This window comes from Dermacentor andersoni, chromosome 8 (assembly GCF_023375885.2).
Source record: "Dermacentor andersoni chromosome 8, qqDerAnde1_hic_scaffold, whole genome shotgun sequence".
Taxonomy (NCBI): domain Eukaryota; kingdom Metazoa; phylum Arthropoda; class Arachnida; order Ixodida; family Ixodidae; genus Dermacentor; species Dermacentor andersoni.
The window spans coordinates 139,386,439-139,403,009 of record NC_092821.1 but is presented as its reverse complement, the minus strand read 5'-3'; the positions used below and the strand labels follow the sequence as shown (position 1 = coordinate 139,403,009).

The 16,571-nt window shown below is 47.6% G+C and overlaps 1 protein-coding gene across 3 annotated transcripts in view; it reads left to right on the top strand.

Moving 5' to 3' along the window:
* Positions 1-16,571, top strand: part of LOC126525953 (UNC93-like protein MFSD11) — a 52,600-nt gene that overhangs the window by 14,653 nt on the left and 21,376 nt on the right. For all 3 annotated transcript variants that reach the window (XM_055067842.2, XM_050173950.3, XM_050173951.3), the window contains exons 2-3: positions 14,631-14,692; positions 15,949-16,056. In XM_055067842.2, coding sequence (XP_054923817.2) covers positions 14,631-14,692; positions 15,949-16,056 — 170 coding nt within the window. The remainder of the gene's footprint in view (positions 1-14,630; positions 14,693-15,948; positions 16,057-16,571) is intronic.

Genomic DNA, 16,571 nt, shown 5'->3' with positions numbered 1-16,571 from the left:
CAGACACACGCTATGAGCTTCCACTGCTTGCTTGATCCATGCGCACTCGCCCGTGAACATATCGGGTTCTACGTAAGAGGGGTGAACTACATCCATTGTAGCTGCGGAATCGCGAAGCACTCGGCACTCTTTCCCGTTCACGAGGAGGTCTCGCATGTAAGGCTCGAGAAGCTTCATGTTCTCGTCAGTGCTGCATAAAGACAAAAACACGACTTTTGTTTTTGTTTCTGGACACTGCGCCGAAAAGTGACCCGGCTTCTGGCACGTATAACACACGCGCGCTCGCCTCGTCTCGAACCGCTTTCTCATGGGCGTGAACTTCGGCCTCTCAAACTTGGAGCCAAATTCACCCTTTTGACCGTCCTTAGCTCCACGAGCCCGACGCGTCACAAACTCCTCGGCTAGCTCAGCGGCTCGAGCCACCGTACTAACGTCTGGCCTATCCAAGACCCAGTACCGCACGTTCTCAGGTAACCGACTATAAAACTGTTCTAGCCCGAAACACTGCAGAACTTTCTCGTGGTCACCAAACGCTTTCTCTTCTTTGAGCCACTCCTGCATGTTTGACATAAGCCTATACGCAAACTCTGTATATGACTCACTTCTGCCTTTCTCATTTTCCCGAAACTTCCGACGGAACGCCTCCGCTGACAGCCGGTACTTTTTTAGCAGACTCGATTTCACTTTGTCGAAATCCTCTGCCTCCTCTCTCTCCAAGCGAGCGACCACGTCGGCCGCCTCGCCGGGTAGCAAAGTGAGCAAGCGCTGTGGCCACGTTTCCCGAGAGAACCCCTGCTTCTCGCACGTTCGCTCAAAGTTAACCAGGAACAAACCAATGTCCTCTCCAAGCTTAAACGGCCGCATCAGGTCAGTCATTTTGAACAATACTCGTTCTCCTGCACCGTGTGCCTGACTTCCATTACGAGCGCGTTCTATCTCTACCTCGAGACGCTTCATTTCCAAAGCGTGTTGACGGTCGCGCTCTTCCTTTTCTTTCTCTTTTTGTTCTTTAAGTTCGCGCTCATCTTTCTCTTTCTGTTCTTTAAGTTCACGCTCCTGTCTTTTTGCCGTCTCCCTCTCCTCAATGGTCTCAAGGCATTCCGACAGCTCGTCATCCTCAGCTTCTAACTCAAGAATAGCCCTTAGCAGTTCTGGTTTTCTGAGTTTGTCTGAGACATCCAGACCCAACTCTCTCGCAAGCTCCAGCAATTTCGGTTTGCGCAACGACTTCAAATCCATGGCTGCTCTGAATGCTGCTTTCTCTACTGCCTACTATTGTCTTGCCGCAAACTAACCCGGTAGCAACGACAACCACAATTACCAGCTCTGTTTCTAACACTAACAAAAGCCTGGCAAAACTCAGAAGAAGAAAGTCCCGCACTCACCCAACCTTGCAGCCAAGACTTCAGCGCAGTCGTTCCGCTGCAGGCAACCAGTCGTGACACAGGGCTCGTTGCACTGCTCCCGGATGGTCGTTGTGCTGCTCAGCATACAGTCAACCGCATCTCTTCGCTGCTGGCCTCCGTTGTCGCGATCTCACCGCTGGCAACCAGATGTTGGAATCGCACCGCTGGCACGAGTTGATGGGGTCTCGGTGCTGACGCCCGTTATTGCCAATGGGTCGCAAGCCCCAAGGGTAGCGTTGGCCTGGCGGCCTGGGGCACTGGAAGCATCCGAAGGTCCCGGCAAAGCAAGAGAAGACTGGTAACAGAACAACTTGTTTATTCTAACATAGCAAAAGAGCGGCCGGTCAGTTCGACCGAAGTGGAGAGACGGGAGAGCACGTAACTCAACAGTACAAATCGGAGCCTCTCCTCTGGCGTCCGGGGGCAGCTGCTCTTATACTCTCGGCGTCGCGGTCCAAAAGGGAAGGTCACGGGATGAAGGTCACGGGACGGCGGAGCATGAGCCCACGACGGCGCGCACGGTCGAGCCGAGAGACCTGCTGAACCGAGTGCAGTGACGCATCGCCAACCCGCCCACACGACGGCGCGAACGGTTGAGCCGAGAGACCTCCAGGCTCCTCATTCGGGGAACTCCGCTCCCCGGCTGCCGTGCTTTGACAAGCGAGGGCACACACACACACACGCACACACGAAGACACGTGGCACTGAAACACGCCTGGACACGCTTGGCGGGGAGGCGTTGTGGCGGCGTCGCACGGGCCAAAATGTCCGCCGCTTTGAACGAAGCCCCTGCGTCCGTTGCATCCGCGCCGGCATTACCGCGCGTTGTAGGCGAAACGTAACAACCCTTACAAGTGAACGGGGGTGTAAATCGATCTACACTCTTAGAAAAATTTACACCCTTTGGGGCGTATCTTGTCCCACAACAATAATCGTCATCTGTCTTGCCCGCGTTTCCTTTCTTTAACGCTGCGAGCCCGGTACTTCCCAGTCACGAACGGCATGCGCGTTATCAGTGTGACGCAGCATTCTCGACAGGAAAGTAGCGAGCGCCGAGTTTCAAGAAAGGAAACGCAAGCAAGGCAGATGACGATTATTGTTGTGGGACAAATATACACCCCAAAGGGTGCAACCGATTTAAGAGTGTATAACTTGCACCTTACACCCTTCTTGGGTGTAGGTTAAGATTAAGCACTCTTAAAACGGTTGCACCCCCAGGGTGTATATTGGTTCCACAACGATAATCGTCATCTAGCTGCCTTGCTTGCGTTTCCTTTCTCGAAAACGCTGCGCTCGCCACTTTCCTGTCGAGAATGCTGCGTCACACTGATAACGCGCATGCCGTTCGTGACTGGGAAGAACCGGGCTCGCCGCGTTAAAGAAAGGAAACGCGGGCAAGACGGATGACGATTATCGTTGTGGGACAAGATAAGCCCCAAAGGGTGTAAATTTTTCTAAGAGTGTATTTGCCACACAACGATAATCGTCATCTGTCTTGTCCGCATTTCCTTTTTTCAACGCTACGAGCCCGGTACTTCGAAGTCACGAACGGCATGTGCGTTAACAGCATGACGGGAGCGTTCTCGACAGGAAAGTTGGGAGGAATTCTGGGATAAAGCCCAGAATTTAACTTTTTTTCTTTTAATGCGTTCGCGTCAGGAGTGTCACAGTGAGAAAACAAGTGTATGTGTGTGTATGTGAAGTGTGGAAAGCCGGTCACGTGGGGGAGGTCACGGGTGTAGAGTGCAGCTCCTGGGGCCGTATTCTGAAACGATCCACTTCGGCGATACTGTCGCCTCGGCGATAGTTCGCCGTCAAACGCGTGCTGATTGGTTGTTTTAGCGAAATCGGACGAGCGACGTCATCAGATTTTGCTCAACCAGCCAATCAGAGCCCGTCTGACGGCGATACTGTCGCCGAAGTGGGTCGTTTCAGAATATACGGCCCCTGAATAATGCTTTGGAATGTCGTGAACGAGTTTTAAATCATGTATCCGGAACCTCCAAGGGCGTCCGACGTAGTGCGAACGCATTTCTCTCGCGTTTACCGCTGAATCGTCACTGAATTTTTTTTCCATGCTAAATCGTTGTCCTCGTGGTGCTATGTCGGTAGTAATTCGAATGAAGAGAATCGCGGAAGTGAACTTCACCCTACGGGCACCGTTGTTGCGGAGAAGCCTGCTTTGGCGACCACTTCTTGTGCGCTACGCACGCACCCATGGATGGCTGATTAGGCTTGCAGGTACCGTGTGCAGTCTTGCAATTCTTTTTTTAAATACTGCCTTGGAGATGGACATTCCCGAAGTGAACAGTGCATGCAGATGGCACTCGAACTGAAAATTGCCTTGCACTGTAAAAGAATTTACACTCTTAAAAGTGAAAAAGGGTGTAAATGTGTCTGTAACTCACGCCTTTAGGGTGTCGGTTATATAAATCACACTCTAAGGGTGTTAATTATAGACACATCTATTTGCACCATTTTTCACGCTCAAGGGTGCACATTATTTTACAATGTGGGCGACCGTGCATGTACTGTTGGCGATCCCCCCCCCCGCCGCTATCGTTCCATACGGCCAACGCTCGCGCGTATTGGAAAAAAATTGCAATGGTGTAGAACAAGCCGTCGCCTTTTAGCCAAAACCCTAGCCTTTACGCCACCACAACGGACGTAGCCCGTTCTTATACTGTGGGGTTCTCCTTCCTTGCTCTTGGAACAAACGAACGACAACACAGTAGAGCAAACAATCACAAGGGCATTTATTGCACCTCTCATAGATCAGTGCCTGCTAGCCGAGTTGCTATCCACAAAACATGCCGATAGGCGCGCGACAAATCTAGAAGTCCGACTCACCGCGACCGGATAGCGAGCGAATATGTTCGCCCCATGCTGGATCCCAAGGCCTGGTCGTTCGCGCGTACGGTCACGCGAACGGTGGCGCGTTCGAAGGCAGGCCACGCGAGGCGGTCTCGCAGAAGCATGGATCGGCGCGCGCGCGGGACGTCCGCAGCACTCGCCGGCCCGCCGCCAAATACCCACCGTGTTCTCCCCTGCACCCCCAAGTAACCCCGCCGTGAGGCGGCGTTAGCAGCGCAACACTCGCGCCATCTCTCGTACTGCGCCTCAACCAGACCGACTGCCGCGGGCGTCACGCAGGCCACGCGGCGAAGCGGGATTGCAGGGAAAGGGAGCTATGCAGGAAAAACATATCACGGGACGCGCGAGAGTCGCGCATCCCCACAATACGTAACTTGAATTTCTTTTTTTACCTCTAAGATAACCCCGAGATCAGTGGACACCAAGGAGGAGTAGTAAGTTCAGCCGTATTGGTAAATTGCAATTCAGGGAATAACCGATACGTCAGTCAGCTACACATTGTGCGGAGTGTTTCGTTATAGCCGGAAATTACGCTAAAGCGAAAGACTCGCGTGTTTGAAGGCCCCGCGCGCCAGCTCCGTGAGATTTCCACAGCGTGTGCTCGGGGACTACATTCTTTAATAGTTTATCGATTTATCGACAAAACAAGCGTTGCATTGCGTTCTATAAGTGAACCGATGATAAGTTTATTACAACTTTTGAAGAATAGCAACGGTGCAGACATGCGGGAATACTTGAAGTCCGCGACGTCGTACTGACGTATGCGGCGCTGCACTTCGAGCGTGAAATAAAAATAAAAAGTTAGATTGCACAATTTTTCCCGCCGAATAAATGCAAATCGAGTCTTGAAAGAGTGCTTAACCAGACGACGTATTGTTCTTCGGCGTCCCATTAATGAGGCAGTAGGCTCTGCCCACAATGAAGGAAGGTGTGTTATATACAACGCAACTTCGTTCATTCGTTTACGTGCCCCTCCAAAGCACCGCGCATTATAATGTGCGGTGCTTTGAAGGGGCACTGTTATGATTGGGGGCTCAATCCCATCGCTCGTGATCCGTTGTCAAGATTGGAGTCGGGCATGAATTAGAAGGTAGCTGGCCCATGCCGTCGTCCAACTTATCCACGCTGAGGACGTTGATGAAGGGAAGCACTGCTTCTCATCGAGAACGAGGAATATGGGTTTATTTACAGTATCTACATAAATCTAGCATGACTGCTTAGAAAAGTACATCAGTCTAGCATGACTGCTTGAGAGAGTGTCAGTCTAACATGACTGCTTGAGAGAGTGTGTTGAGCAGCCGCACAACAGCGGTTTATAAACACACGGTCCTCCCCTTGATTTCAAGGGGACGGAAACGTTCGTCCAGTCATTGCAAACACGCCGCCTCTCCCCGGGACGGGGAGAGGCGGCGTGTTTGCACGCCTGGACACACACACACACACACGCACACGCACACGCACACACACACACACACACACACACAGGTTCACGGTCCGAAACCGACACCACACGAATTTCGTAGAACTCGGAGCGGACACTCGCAGCGCGCCCGAGTAGCCATTGTCCTGCGTCTTGGTCGGCGCGTGGGAAGGGGGCACCGACGACGTTCCCGCGGCAACTCCCCCGCTCGCGGCAGATCAGGTCCGCGTTGGTGGGTTCGGTAACAATAGTTGGCCCGCCGAACGCATTCAATCACAATGGCGATTTAGTGACGCCGTGGCTAGAGGTTTGCGGCGGCACTCTAGGAAACGTTGACGCCCGTTGTCGCAACTGGCTGACAACACTTGCACCTCAGCTGGGCCGTTCTTAACAACACGTAAAGCGATATCGCTAACTCCGGGCAAGGAGTGGAATGTTCTTCCAGATCAGCTCAAGGTTAAGTATAGTCGAAATTTAATCCGAACATAAAAAATAATAATCGGCTATATGTCTCGCTGTTGCGGCATTCCTTTTTTGAGTTAGATCACGTGTGCATGCTGTCACCTGACACGGAATATGTACTCCGTGCCGCCATTGGAACTGCGCTGCTCCCGTTGGTGTCAGTATTTGGTATATAGCACATTGTACTCCTGTTCCTGAACAACGACCGAAAGAGAGAAAGATAGAAAGCTGAAAGGGATCCATTCTTTTGTCATTTTCTTCCCCCTTTAGTGTGGTGATCCTCCTGTCTTTGGAAGAGACGGGAGGAACACCTCCGATATATGTCCGTCATAGAAGAGAGTTTCAAGGTATTTCAAGCTGCCGCGGGCACATTCGCATCATTGGGCCCGTCTCTACATTATAAAACAAAATTACGCCCTTTGGTTTGTATCTTGCCACACAACGATAAACGTCCTCTGTCTTGTCCGCATTTCCTTTCTTTAACGCTGCGAGCCCGGTACTTCCCAGTAACGAACGGCATGCGCGTTATCAACATGACATAGCACTCCCGACAGGAAAGTAGCGGGCGCGGCGTTTTCAAGAAAGGAAACGCAAGCAAGGCAGATGACGATTATCGTTGTGTGGCAGATACACACCCCAAAGGGCCTTTGGCTAAGAGTGTACAGTGGCATCAAATTTAGGTGTTCCGCACATGTTGAAAAAATTTTAGACGTCACTTCGTGATTGATAAATCTTAATAGAAGAAGTTAACGCATAGTTCGCGGTGGATTAATGTTTATTGTTCAGGGAACAATCGGACCAGCCATCAGAAAATGCAGAGAATCCAAATTTAAATCCAATTAGCATCCAGTGGAATCCAATGTTGCCTGTGGTATCTGTGGCCCGCGCTGGTGAAACATGCTGCATGATGAGGTGACGAGCGGCTGACGAGTTGCTCGGTGCCCTTCTCGAAGGGCCTGAATGTATGAAACGCCCCTGATCCTTCATCACGTATACCATGCGCTGTAAAAAAAAAATTTATATAGACGAAGTAAAAAAACTGAAAATTTGTCTACAGAAATTCTTGCATAATTTTTTTTTACGCTGAATGACAGAATTTTCTATTGATTTTAACATATTTGGTCACTTTAGGGTAAAGCGAAAATTTCGTCATGAATATACTGTGAAAGAAATGGTTCGGTTTTCTTTCTTTTCCTTCCTTTTTTTTTCTTTTGCTATCCTTTAGGGGCAACTGCGGCGTCTCTTTAACCACATCAGGATATTGTCATATTCAAATGGCATGCTGTCACCGGTAGGGTGGTTCGTCAATTTGCTTAGAAATTCATTATTAATTTCAAATAACCAATAAACGAGATAACGAAACCGAAACGGGTAGCCGCTTTGTGTGACGTCACGATGGGTCGATGACGTCAGATGCTACGCCATCACAATGGAAACATGCAGAACACGTGCTAAACACGCAGTACACGTGGCGCTAACGCCAAAGAAGCGAAGCTGATAATGTCTCCTGACGACACAGGAAGCTTTTACAGATTTTCCGAACTATAGACAGCGGCGAATTCAGCGACAATTTCAGCGACAGTGTAGTTTCAGACGTCACAAACACAGGGTGGCCAGCAAAAAGTCATGAGATCGGAAATGCAACCAATCTTTAAAATTCGTTTTCAGGAAAACTAAATGACTTGCAGCAGTTTGGCACAGATAATCAGAGTGCAAAAGGGAACGTATATCCAAAATTTTATTGAAATCAGTGAACATCGAAAAATCGTCGGAGTTGCCCTTTGACATTTGTGTGCAGCTTCACCACCCACGTGAGTGTAAGCAGAGGACCTCTCGCATGAGCATTAATTATGTTAATTTTGTTATGTTAATTACGGGAATTGTGTTAATTAATGATAACTTCTGAGAGGAATACAGCTGTTAGCCTGCAGCCATGGCATGCCAATCAGAACTTCGCCGCTACGTACGCATATACTGGTGGAATTGATCCTTTTATATCTTTTGCGTCTATTCCCGGATGTCTCTTCTCACATGTTTCATGTAGTGGGGTCATCTATACATAGTACGTTCTCTTGCGGCCGCATCGCAGCACTTGACTATTTCGCACACCCAGAGAACGGCAGTCAGAAGGGGAGCAATGTTTATTCCGATGAAGGAGTCGTGTAAACGTTTTCCTTTTATTTTTTTTTTCTTTGTAGAACGACGTAAGAAGCCGTCACCAGAAAAATACAAGTGAAACTAAAGAAAAGAAGTACGAAAAAGACGAAACAAAACAAGCAAACAGAAAATGTAGGCTTCAAAAATTGTCATAGTCCTGTTTCTTCGTTCTTTATTTTTTATCTCATAATTCTCTTTTGTTCCTTTTTTTTGTGTGCACGATAGTTGTCGAGGCCGATCGAGACAAACGCGAGATCGAAAGAACCAAAGCTAGACCTCCCCCCCACTTATTAAAGAATTGCCGCGCGACATTTCGATACCATTACGACAGACGACAGCGTCAGACAAACAGCTTCATCCGCGTGCAAAGCACCTGCACGTCGTGGATGTGTATGCGGCCTCAGGAGCGTGCGCTGTCTGCGGAGCGCTGGGTTATGAGTCAGCTGTCGCCGCAAAGCTGTGTGCACGTACACACGATGCGTACACACGCAGCTCTGGAACCGCTTGACAAGCCGTCTTCCTTTCTTTATTTTGGCAGTCTCGTCAGCACTTTCGCCACTGCTTCATGAGCACGTGTGTACTGTACATGCTCCGTCTAATATGGTGTGTGGTATAGTCCGTGTACGGGCGCTGGACGCGATGTGGCGCGCCAGCGTCTTTGACGGGACCGGCGTGTGTATATACGACGATGTAGTGCCACGTTCGCTTCCTGTTTTAGCGTGTGAATACGGAATCCTTGAAGCACTATGCATATTGACGCGAAATAAGTTTGCACGTGATGACACGGGACCCTTAAGGCGAGAACGACGAAGTTCGTGGTTGCGCGCGCGCTCTCCGAGGACCAGTGATTGCTAAAGGCAGACGTTTTTTTGCCGATCTGTCGGTGGTAAGCTGTTTTAGTTGTAATAGCTGGGTGACAATATTGTCCATTGCTTTAAAAAAAAGAACGAAGAAGAAAGAAAAAGAAATTCGGTGCTCTCCCACTCTGTCCAGAAGGATGACCATCGAAGCTGTGTGTGTGGGCCCCTTAATGGGCGAACTGCACCTTCGCTGCGGGTCGGCCCGGCACTGCACTGTCTTCGGGATGGGCCCACGCATGGGGAGGTATGTCTGCACGAGGACACGATCCTGGGGGAAGTAGCCCTTAACAGCTTCGTTGTAAAATTGGTTACGTATTTGCGTTTCTTAAATAATTAATTAGATGATTAATTATGTCGACTAACGCGGGACCTGTGGCACGGGCGCATTCGCGCGGTAGCGCCGAGGGGCGCCAACGAGCCAGCTGTGGAGACGACTATGACGCTGGAGCCAATTTATAATTATGATAGTTTTGTGTTCACACACGGAGACTATCCTGGAGTAAGTATCCCTTAGATACGCTGTAAAAAAAAATAAGAAAGAGAGAGAGAGAGAAAATTGGCAGTGGCTTAGCTCGGCTATGCCAGGACATACGTAGCGAAAGCTAAGGCATAGCATGGTTAGTCTTGGTTAATCTTGATTGTAAGTCCACGTTGGTCTTGTTGTCTAGCTATGTTGCGGCATTTAGCCAGTCGTTCGGCGCGCTGTTCGTCTGTTTCCTGGGCGACTCGTTTCCTCTTCATCTCGTTCCGATGTCGATTCCAGGCCTCCTCCTGCTTATCAGAATTTTCGCCGTCCATACTGTCGCCTCAACTGTGGTTGCGGCGCACGCGAGCTCTCCTTTTCAATCCTCCGGCATGTTATCAGGCATGCGACGCAGCTGGCGAAGCGAGCGGAGGCGAACGCGACGACGAGGAACGCGGTGTGACGTCATGTGCCCCCTCGCAGCACCGCCGCGGCGAAATCGCAAGTTCGCGGCCAGTAAAGCTTTCGCTTTAAAAGAAAAGAAGAAAAGGAACAGGCTGTAGAAATATGACGTGTCGATATGCTAACATTGTTGCCCTAACGTATACGTGCTCCTTATACGGATGGACCGCACTACTCTGTAATTGCAGTTTTCCTTGTTTATGACGTGCTTACTGAGCCACAAGGCAGTTTCTGCAACATGTATATGGCAGGCACCACGACGCTAGACGTCATACATATATGCTCCACAACTAGAGTGTACAGAATATTCTGCTACACTCTATCCACAACGTAAGACCGCATATGTATATTGCAACATTTTCGCAAAACAATTCGGCGAGTTGGTAGAATGCATATGCTTCATATTAAATATAAAACAGCGCACATAAAAGCCAGGGTGGACAGATAAAACGATGAGCTCGCAGTGCACCTCGTTTTATCTCTCTGTCTTGGTTTTTTTATGTGCTCGTTTCTAATATCTAATATGAAGCGTTGCTGTTTCCCAACACTATGAGGAACCAGCGCTGGCCAGGAGGCGCTGCTGCAGTTTGAGTGTGCGGCTGAGATATACCGCACACCATCCGATTGCGGAGGCGGGGGGGGGGGGGGGGGGGGAGGGGTGTTACGTAAAGCGTACGACATTTTGGATGATAACAGACGCTCACCTCCATCAACGTACGCTCGCTTTTGCTCTGTATAGATGCGTCCAGCCAAGGGCTCGCCATACCCATGCTCGTTGGGAGAAGCGCATGCGCTCGTACATTCCACATACGCCGGCTAAAATCTCTGCCTTTCATGAAAGGGCTCTCTCTCTCTCTCTCTCTCTCTCTCTCTCTCTCTACGTTCCAGCACGCCGGAACCCAGACAGGCCAGAATCCGGACACGCGTGCCCCAGAGATGGGCAGTGAAATCGATGAGGCGAAATCGCAGCATATATATGTGCTACTGAAAACTGTTTCCACCGCCCGCTAGGCTATGTGTTACGGCGCTGATGTGGGCACGCGAACTTCCGTCGCTGGTTTCCCATCGGTAACACCGCAGTTTCGATATTACTGCAACATTGTTCCTATATACGACATGCTCCGCAACACTGTAAGCCCGCACAACGCGCAACCGTGCTTGCCTTGACATATGCTTCGCGACATTTCCTGTTGCCGTGACATGTATGGGTTGTGACCCTGTGACGCACACGTGTTACGTTCCACGGGGCCCCTAGAGAGTACAAGACATGTGTCACACGGGAGCACAAGAGGCCACTATATATATATATATATATATATATATATATATATATATATATATATATATATATCCAGTCGAACGCCCTTATAGCGAAGTGCTTGGGGCCTCCGATATTATTCGTTATTCAGGTAATTTCGTTGTAAAGGTCGCGCACCGCAAAGCTCGCAATAGAATCGGGGCAGCATTATTCCTTCATTATACATGCTATTTCGTTGTAGAGGTGGGCTCGACTGTATGTAGTGGACGCAAAAATGGTGACATTGTGTGAATAATATGCTGTACGTCACTTTCGTCGTCAGATGCGGCGAAACGGGAATCCAAAGCAACACATGAAAATTTGCGCAATGCACCTACAGTTGTTAGCAAGCACGAACAACGGCTAGCGTGTACATATAGTGTCGACCATGCACGCGGTCACATTCAATTCGGCCGTATGCCGTATTTTGCGCGGTACACATGTCCCTTTTTTTCAATCAGTTAAAGGGACACTAAAGCGAAACAATAAATCAGTTTAGACTAATGGAGCATTGTTTGAGAGCCCTGCAGGCAGTCATTAAAAAAAATAGTTTGATTATTAGATGAGGAAATGAAGGTCCAAGTATCAGTATTTGAATTTCGCACCGAAACCCCAGCGCCGGTACGTCAGCGTGACGTCAGGGATTCCAAAGTATCTTTTCGCATTTGGGCCGCGTTGGCTGAATAAAGGTTCCCGAAACTTGCCATGTTTAATATTTGGTTCCTTTAGAACACAATTTAGTCAATCTGTACCGCTGTATATAATTAGTAGGCCCTAGAAGATGCCATCAAAATCCAAGACGTCACAGCCCCCAGGTGCGGAAACTCAAATAGGCGTCGCCACCCGTATTTCGTTCTTGCGCTTTTTCTGGTTTGCCAAAAGTCTTATCGTTGTAAGAGTGGCGTTTTTGGTGTTGTAGAACGGTAATTTACTGATGCAGAAGAAATCATTTTTCACGTTAGTGTCCCCTTTAAGCAACGTACGCGTTCGAAATATTTGGAATAATTATCTTGAGCAGGACGGTGGACTCTCCTGCTTTTTAACGTAAATTTATGGAATTAAGTGTTGACGCCAGTGGTGTAAAGTTGAAGGGACGCCAAAGATATACACCAAGTAAAATAAATTTAGTGTGATAAAATATTCATTGAAGACGTGTTCTTTTTTTATTTCGTGGCAATGGATTATCACAAGGGAAAATTTGAATGTCAAAGTTCTGTTTTTCTAAGTTCGCGCCGAAATTCCAGCGCCGGCATACATCCGTGTGATGTCTATGTTCCCGCTCTTAGGCGGCCGTCGTGTCTAAGTAAAAGTCCTTGAAACTAGCTAAGTTTAGCCGTTGGTTCTTTTAGAACGCTCTGTAGTGCATTTTTGCCGGCGGAAAATTAACCATGCCCAGCCAAGACCAAATTCAAATCGTCCAAATTCATGACGTCACGGCGTCGTGGTGAGGGAACCAAGGTCGCCACCCGTCTTATATTTGTCTCTTCTCGCGGTGTGTTTTATTTTTATTGTGACAGCAATTATAGGGACAATCCGGGCGAATTTCCTGGTGTGTCCGTCGCCGTGATTTTTCGTGTAAGGTTCAAGTGCGATAAGACCCTATCGCTGCCTGCGGCGCCATATGTTGTCGGCAGAGGAAAAAGCGTGAGAGGGTGAGCCGAGAAGGATGGTGGCTTGACGCGCGCCTGGCTTGATCCGCGCCGCCTTCCCGCTCGCCCAGCGTTGTGTGCGAGAGGCGGTGAGGGGGAGAGAGGAGGCAGGTGAGCGCGCGAGCCCGGCTGAGCGGCTGAGTAAAGCCCTTTAAACTTCGTAGAGTAGTGCCACGCTTTGAAGAATGCCGCCTCCTACTCGCGCGCTCAGGCCGACGCCGCGTCGCTATTGGCCCAACAGCATCACGTGGGCCCTCGCGCCGTGCATGAGCGCCATTTTTGCTCGAGACGCGTGTACGGAGTGGCGAGGAGCGCATGTTGGCGCCGTTGCTACGATCGAGCAGCGTAGGCGGCGCCACGGTCGAGGAGGGAGCGTGAAAGAGAGAAGAAACGAGGAGGAGTGAAGACGGAGGTGGAGAGCGTCGCTGCTTTACGAAGTTTAAGGGGCTTTACGGTTGAGCGCGGCCGCGTGCGCCCTATCTTGGATAATCTGCGGCGGGTGCAATATTACGCGAGTAGAGATGGCTGATGGCTTCGTGCGCGCTGTGCTCTCGCGTGCCTAGCGTTGGAGGTCGTGCAATCTTTAGCTTCGGAGATGCGTTAAAGCTATAGAGGCAGCACGAAGGGGAATTTGCTCGCCGCTTCTGCTGCTCTTCACCACGCCAGTGTTCTGATAGCCAGCGCCCGCGGTCATCGAGTGAGATCTGTTGATGCTTGCATGTGCGTGCTTGACACCATGATTGCTAATTTAGTTAGTAAGCGAGTGTTTATGGCAATTCATATGGCCGATAAAAGTGCTAACCTTAATTTACTTCATACATGTGTCTAATGATTTGCCGTTGCAGTCAATGCTTTGCCTTTCGAGCGAGAGTGCGATTTTTTTCTATGTTCTGTAGAAGGGTAATTTGCTAATTAATTCCAATACCTTTTTCTTGTTAGCATCCTTTTAATTCTGGCAGGGGGAGTAGAGTGAAGGGGGGTAGAGTGAAGGGGGAGTGAAGGGGGAACCGATTACTATTACTACTAATACTTCAAATGAGTATTGTAAGGATACTTTTCTGTTAGGAATATCCATGATGCAGTGAAGCTTTATCACTAGAAGATCGTTTATTTTTTTTACTGCGAGAATACTTTGATGTTTAACTTGATGCATATCATGCCTGCTCTGCTTTGCGCTTTTACCACACGAAGACCATTTTAATTTTTATTGCACCATTGTGGAGACACTACTGTTGAGTGCATATATTTTGCTGTGAAGCTTTACCACTCCGAAATCAGGTTTGTCTCTTAGTCCTTTTTTTTTTCTGGAGGAAGCAGTGGAGAAATTATGAAGTGGTGTAAACTTGACTTACCTAAGTAGTTCGCTTTACATTGGTTGGCTGTTAACTTGTACTGCTTTTTTAAGGAGATTGGCTTATAGAGAGACAGTGTACATCTTTAACAAAGTTGGAGTGGTTCTTGTTGTAGACTGTGTGTCTGTTTAATTAGCTTACTGACCGTTATGATTGTCCATACCTCCCAATATAAATTACCATTAGGTTTTTCTGTTGGGTAAAAATTATTTCTCTCTCTCATTACAGAAAGTTGTCCTTGACAGTATCCACAATGAAGACCCCAGCTACACTGGTGATGGCTACGTCAGGTACAGATCACCTTTCATCCCCGTTCTGCTTTGAAGTTCGCAACCCCTTCCAAACTGCTCGCACTGAAATGAAGCAGATATTAGTTTGCATGCCAAGTGTGCTTGTGCTGATGTGTAATGCTATGATATTGTTATAATTTATTATCACTCGTTACCTCTCTGCTGTGACATTATTACTTGTTATACTTTCCCACATCTGATGCTGTGTTCATTCAAATATTTCGTGTATTGACTGCATAACGCTGCATTATATTTTAATACATGTTTCCAAAATGCTTCTTGCATTTTGTACTGTACTTCGATTTTTCATTTTTTCTTTCTTTCTTACATTCAGTGTTTTATTTTGTATGTATGTTACCTCCCTCCTGTTTTGACCTCCGCAAGGCTTGCAGTATTTAAAAAAATAAATAATAAATAAATGAGCCCTTTGCATAGACATTTGCAAACACTTCTTTTGTTAAGATGGCAGCTTTGAACCCACAGTTAAATGCATAACTATTCCATACATAAATAGTAGTTGCCCATTTCTGTTGTCTTTATTTCTGTCTTCACTAAGTGTATGTGTAATTATACACATGTAATTAGGTATGTGTATCTGCAGCTTGTTTACCTATTTTTGCAAAAGAGAAGAACTATATTCTTTTTTTTCACTGCACAAGGTTTTTTTTCTGATACCTTTTTCATTATTCCGTAACCTGTTTTATGTTGATGACTCCGTTTGTGCTTACATGAGCGTCTATAGACATTCTGCAGCGAGAAAATAAATGGCTAGTCAGTGATTGCCGACAATGGCCAACTGGTCCTAACTGTCTTTTTTTTTTGCAGTAGGCTGCACATTCCTATAAGGAAAAATGTTCTGCTGACATTAAGTACATTCAGGCACACTTTAAAATATTTGTAACAGCTTTCTGGGCTTCTCAAAAGGAGCTAAGCTGTTATTCGTCTGGAAAATTTTAATGCTGTGCTTGTCTAGTCTTGAATGGGTGATGTTTGGGAGAACCACATAGTTCTTAAGCAGTGTTCACATTGTTTGTCAAGCTACCCAATATCTGATAAAATCCAGTCCTTATCAATGCCGTTTCCTTTTTCTGTACCATTTACAGAGTGCACATCATACTGGTCCTTGTCTTTTTACATCTTCTCCTGTGTAATGCATTAACATGCCTTTAGGGCACTCAAACATATGAACAAGGTTCTCGAAGATTTATTGCCACTTCAACAGATGCCTTTTCTTTTTTTGTCACTTGACACTGCAGCCTGGCTGTTATTTATGCTGTTTTCGCCATCTCCAACTGGCTGGCGCCCTCGGTGATCAGCTTTCTCGGCCCCAAGTACACAATGCTCTTTGGTGCCGTCACATATAAGTACGCAACTTTTCTGGTTTATTCTACTGTTGGATCTTTAGCTGCTTCTCTTCTTGCATTTAAGTGGTCGTAGCCTTTTACTGAAAGGCTTGATATCACACTTGATATCGGCTTGAATGTTTTTTCACTCGTACAGGACACTGCTGGAGTTTCCTATAGCCGGGAACATTTATTCACTTCCCTTAGATGAGTTTTTAGCTGCACTCACTTGCGACGAGTGTTGTATTTTGCTTTATATTTGTTATACAATCGAACCTCATTATAACGAACACTGATATAAGGAATTATTGGATACAGCGAAGTGCATTATATTGTTTCTCATTGATATTAGCATTTAAAGAACATATGCTTATAACCAATAGTGACTATAATGAAGGCACTTCTATGTTTGACTCGACTTTGTTATAATTAAGTTTATTGTAGTATCTGCTCTTTACTGATGTTTAGAATGTCCTAGTATTGTTGGCTCTAAACCTTTTCCCCCCCCCACTCCTCCACATTTAAGTATTTTTCTC